The sequence below is a fragment of the Mauremys reevesii genome, linkage group 5 (assembly GCF_016161935.1).
Source record: "Mauremys reevesii isolate NIE-2019 linkage group 5, ASM1616193v1, whole genome shotgun sequence".
Taxonomy (NCBI): Eukaryota; Metazoa; Chordata; order Testudines; family Geoemydidae; genus Mauremys; species Mauremys reevesii.
Window position 1 is genome coordinate 131971073 of NC_052627.1, and position 4357 is coordinate 131975429.

A 4357-nucleotide genomic window follows, 5' to 3' on the forward strand; every position below is an offset into this window, starting at 1 on the left:
GGCATATTTCCATTTGCTTTCAGCTGACTGAAGGCAAATGTTTACCTGCTGCTTGCCTTTTGAAATACGCTTTCTGCTGAGTGTTTTCGGTGGCAGATCTCCTTGCTGTATCCATTGTGTAGTGTCTGTTAGGCCTGCTATCTGAATAGTTCCCTACCCTGCTTTACACTGCTTCAGTATGAATATTGCTATAAAGGTGGGGAGGCGGGGAAAGCAAATGGGAACCTTCTGAATTTCAAGCAATTATCCAAGGCAGGATTTCAGAAGGATGGTCCGAGGGCTATTGTGAAGTCCAAAGAAAGCCAGGGTTGCAGAACTATGTTTATGTTCTGGAGGATGAAGGAGCCAGCAGCTGGTTCATACCACATCTAGGCTACAGCTCCATGCTCTGAATGATTGTGGGCTTCTCACATTTCAGGCACCAGCAGGCTTCAGCCAGATATTCTCTGACCTTTCTGTAGCCAAACACCACAACGTAGGAGCTAGCGGAGTAATATATGGAGGACAGAATTCCATAGACACCATTGAGGACACTGTTTTCAAAATCGCTTTCAATCAACCCAGAAATGATGGCAATCCAGACCATGTCATTAGAGATCCAGCAAACCACATATATGGACAGCAACGAGAGCAAGATTTTTGTGGCTTGGGCTGTGTGCTTGTTCCAGCTGCTATCGGTAGTCCACGTGGCCCTGACTTTTCTCCGGTGCTTGCAGAGCAGGTCGATGATGAAGCCATTTAAGACAATCACAAGGACAATGAAGATGAGGTCCAAACTGACTGATGCATAGGTGGTGAACTTCATGATGAAAGTCCCTGTGTAACTTAAGCAGGTTGTAATTGCCAGATACTCTATGGTCTTGTTAGTCTTCTCTGCTGTTCTGTCCTGTTGAAGGTAAGGGATATGGAAAACGATGGTAAAGATCCAACATCCCACAAGGACGCTATTTACATACTGCCCCTGGTGCCTGGAGACAAACTTTGACCAGCAGTGGTTAGGTCTTCGGATCTTGATCAGGTGAAGGAAGCTTAAATTTTCCACTGACCAGATGCTGATCAGCCTCAGCGTGTGGTAAGTGTAGAGGAGGATCTTGCAGCTCAGCTTTCCAAAAGCCTTGGCATTAACAAAGAAGATGAGCCCAGGGATTACCTGGTAGCAGCAGAGTAAGAGGTTCACCAGGGCCATGTTGACGATGATTCTGTCCAAGGGTAGAAGGGCTCTGTGCCGGACAGCATTACTGACGAAGGCAAAGACAACAGTGAGGTTGCCAATCATGCCGATAAATGCCGCTAGATAAATGAGGATGGATGCAACATACGTAGGGTTACACATCGTAACAATACCAATAGAGAGAGGAGTTCACTTTGAGTTTCCCACCTTGTTTCTTAACTTCTCCTGTTTCCCTTCTCCTTCTTGTCGAGGCTGCTTTAACATATCACCTCTGCCTCTGGCCCTCTGCAGTGTGTTCACAATACAGCAATTCTACCAAGTCTCAATTTTTTCAGCAGGCCTATTTCCCCCCGCCCCCCACCCCCCCGCATCCCAGGCGATGGACGAGCGGTTTTATAGTCCCTCTCATGAAAGGCTCAGGGGCGTGATTACTCTGCTGTTTGTGTAACCAGCGTTATCGTATTCTGCTAAGAAAGGGTAGGTCCAATATAGATTAAGCAATGACTAATAGAAAATGTGCCACGATAAAAAGTGCTGCCTGTATAATTCGAGAGGCTTTCAGATGAAAACGCTACTTCAAGGAGTGATGGGATATGAACAGCCAAATTGCTCACATTGTGTCGCATTATGTGCCCAGCTAAGAGACGGGCTGGGACTGGTTACCTAGGGGAGGCGATCATTAACGAAATGTTAAGCAGAATTATACTGGAAGCTGCATAGGGATGGGTGTTTGTGTGTGAGAGAGGAGGTGGGCTTGACTTTAAGATGCAGTCCAATGTTAATTAAGGGCTATATTATGCTTGCCTGGCCTTTATGAAGGGTATAGAGGGCAAAAGGGATACTCCCCGGAGAGCCAGAGGTGTCAGAGCAGATGGGGGAAAAACGCCCTCACCCCCATTCCCAGCCGTGCAGAACAGGCACTCAGGAGTCAGCATGAGCCCCCTCTGCACTTGCAAACTCCATTTATAGAGGGACTCCAAGGGCCACCCCTCTCCTGGGAAGTCCTGACCATGTGGCTGAGGTGGTGTGGTCCAGTGGTTTGGGCACAGGACTAGACGCCAGGAGATTGGGGTTCGAGTCCCTGCTTGGCTACTGGCCTATTGTGTGATCTTTCGCAAGTCACTTCCCCTCTCTGTGGCACAGTTATCCCCTTCGCCTCCCTTCTCTATTTAAATTGTGAGCTCCTTGGGGAAGGGGCTCTCTCATTGTGTACAGCACCTAGCACAAAGAGGCCCCAATCTTGGTTGGAGTCTTTAGATGCTCCTGTAATACAATAAATAATATCAGCTGCACTGGCTGGCAGGGGGGTGAGGTGGGAGAGCACAATGGGCCCCGAAGCTTCCAGATACAAGGTGGAATTACACTGTGGGGTGACCCGTTGGGGAAGTGCCTGGAGGTGACATGGGCCACAGTCCCACCTCCTGCTGGTCCCTTTTGGGGTGGATCTTAGTAACCAGCTCCACCTGCATTGCAGTTAGCTCAAGCTTCAAAGTAGCATGAACTTTGATGCCGGAGGAATTTGCCCGATGAGTACCGTAGGCGGGTAGGTGTGTGTGGCCACCCCTCCCTGTCAATTTCTGAGGGTGGCCACGCTTCTTTGCTGTCACGCACCTGGAACGGCAGTCAGTGCAAGGGGGATAGTAGCTGTTTCTAGGGCTCAAACCCGCAGGCGGGGTAGAGCAGTGAACAGTTCAGGGGCCCCGGCCCTTAGGCAGGGTGGGGGACCCAGCAGTCTAGAGCTGGGTAGAGCAAGTAAGAGTCTAGGAGCCTGGCCTTCAGGCAGGGGTGGGCACCCAACACAGTCTAGGGGGCTCCGGCAAGGGGTGGGCGCCCAACACAGTCTAGCTCAGTGGATGGGAGACTCACACCGGCCGCCTGGCCAAAGGTGGGGTGGCAGAGGCCCACCCGACTCTACTGCGTCCCAGCCCAGGGCCCTAACTGTGGCAGAGTGGTCTGCCTCTGGGTCAGCGAGGATCTGCCTGCAACACACTGACCTTGTATCAGGCCAGCTCTCTACCAGACTGTTGTCTAGTTTCCCTGGGCTACTCCCTGCTCTCCCCAGGTTTGGTACCTCGGTGCGGTGAGTGTCTGGTGTCTCCTCAGGGTACACCGCCAGCGGCAACCCCAGCAGCTCCTCAGCATTGGTTGGGTCTGGCTGCTCTGGGAGGTCAGGTGAAGTCTGATGTGGGCTCCTCCATCAGCAGTGGGGAGAACGCATCCTTCTCCTTTGGCAGCTGCTGCTCAACTGAGCTACAAGGCCCGCCTTTTATACTTCCGGTTCCTGTCCCGCCCCTCAGCTTCCAGTGTGGTGAGCGTGGCCTTCCTGGTTCCGCCCACCAGCCGGTGTCTGGCCGTCCCCCACCGTCAATCTCCAAGGGTGGCCATGGCTCTTTGCTACAAGCACCAAGATAATGCAGTGATGGATACCATAGGTAAGTATGGAGAGAGAGGCAGAACCCTAGCTAGCACTGAGGAGGAACCACCATCCATTTGAGGAACCTCGACCTAGTGCAAGACTCCACCGGTTGAAGCAAGCCTTCACACACTAACCAGCTGCCATGGCGGTGAAGAGCAGAAAGGAGGTGAGGTGAGTCTCACTTCTGTATCTGACATTCAGATAACAATGGTGGGAGTATTTAGGTTGCTCCTAAATCCTTTTTTTAAAGAGCTACTAGACATCATACAACCAGGCAAAATTTTGCTGACAACACTTTTTTTTTTTTTGGACAAACATACAGATGTGGGTTGACCGAGACAGTTCAATAATTTGTGATGAATTTGCCAAATTGTTTCAATTGGGAAAAAAAGAGTTTACTTTTTTTTTTGGATAGTTTTGAAACAAAACATTTGGCTTTTCATTTTGAATGTTACTTCAATTTATTCATTTTTAAAAGAAGATTTAAAAACCCTCAGAAATTAAACAAGGTTTGGGGTCAAATGAAACATTGAGTTTGACCCGAAATGAAATTTTTCGGACTTCTTCGATTCAGCCACTAACCCGGAAAATTGTTTTTTCACACAGCTGTAGCCCTTACTAAAGCAAACTCTTATTGTATTTAGTGGAAGCTTTGCCTGAGTGGGGGCTAAACGTAAGCTGGTTTCAGGCTATTGTGGTACATTTCATTTGCAAGACAGAACCTCAAGTTCAGCTGGCCAGGACAATATTCCCCCCTCTCTCCCCATGAA

The 4357-nt window shown here is 49.6% G+C and overlaps 1 protein-coding gene across 1 annotated transcript; it reads right to left on the reverse strand.

Annotated features, from left to right (window-relative positions):
* Positions 1 to 373: 373 nt before the first annotated feature.
* LOC120406884 (vomeronasal type-1 receptor A14-like) lies at positions 374 to 3256 on the reverse strand. The gene is made up of 2 exons (XM_039542058.1): positions 3243 to 3256; positions 374 to 1290 (listed from the first exon to the last, which is right to left on the reverse strand). The coding sequence occupies exon 2, from the start codon at positions 1274 to 1276 to the stop codon at positions 374 to 376; it is 903 nt and encodes a 300-aa protein (XP_039397992.1). The 5' UTR covers positions 1277 to 1290; positions 3243 to 3256.
* Positions 3257 to 4357: the final 1101 nt, after the last annotated feature.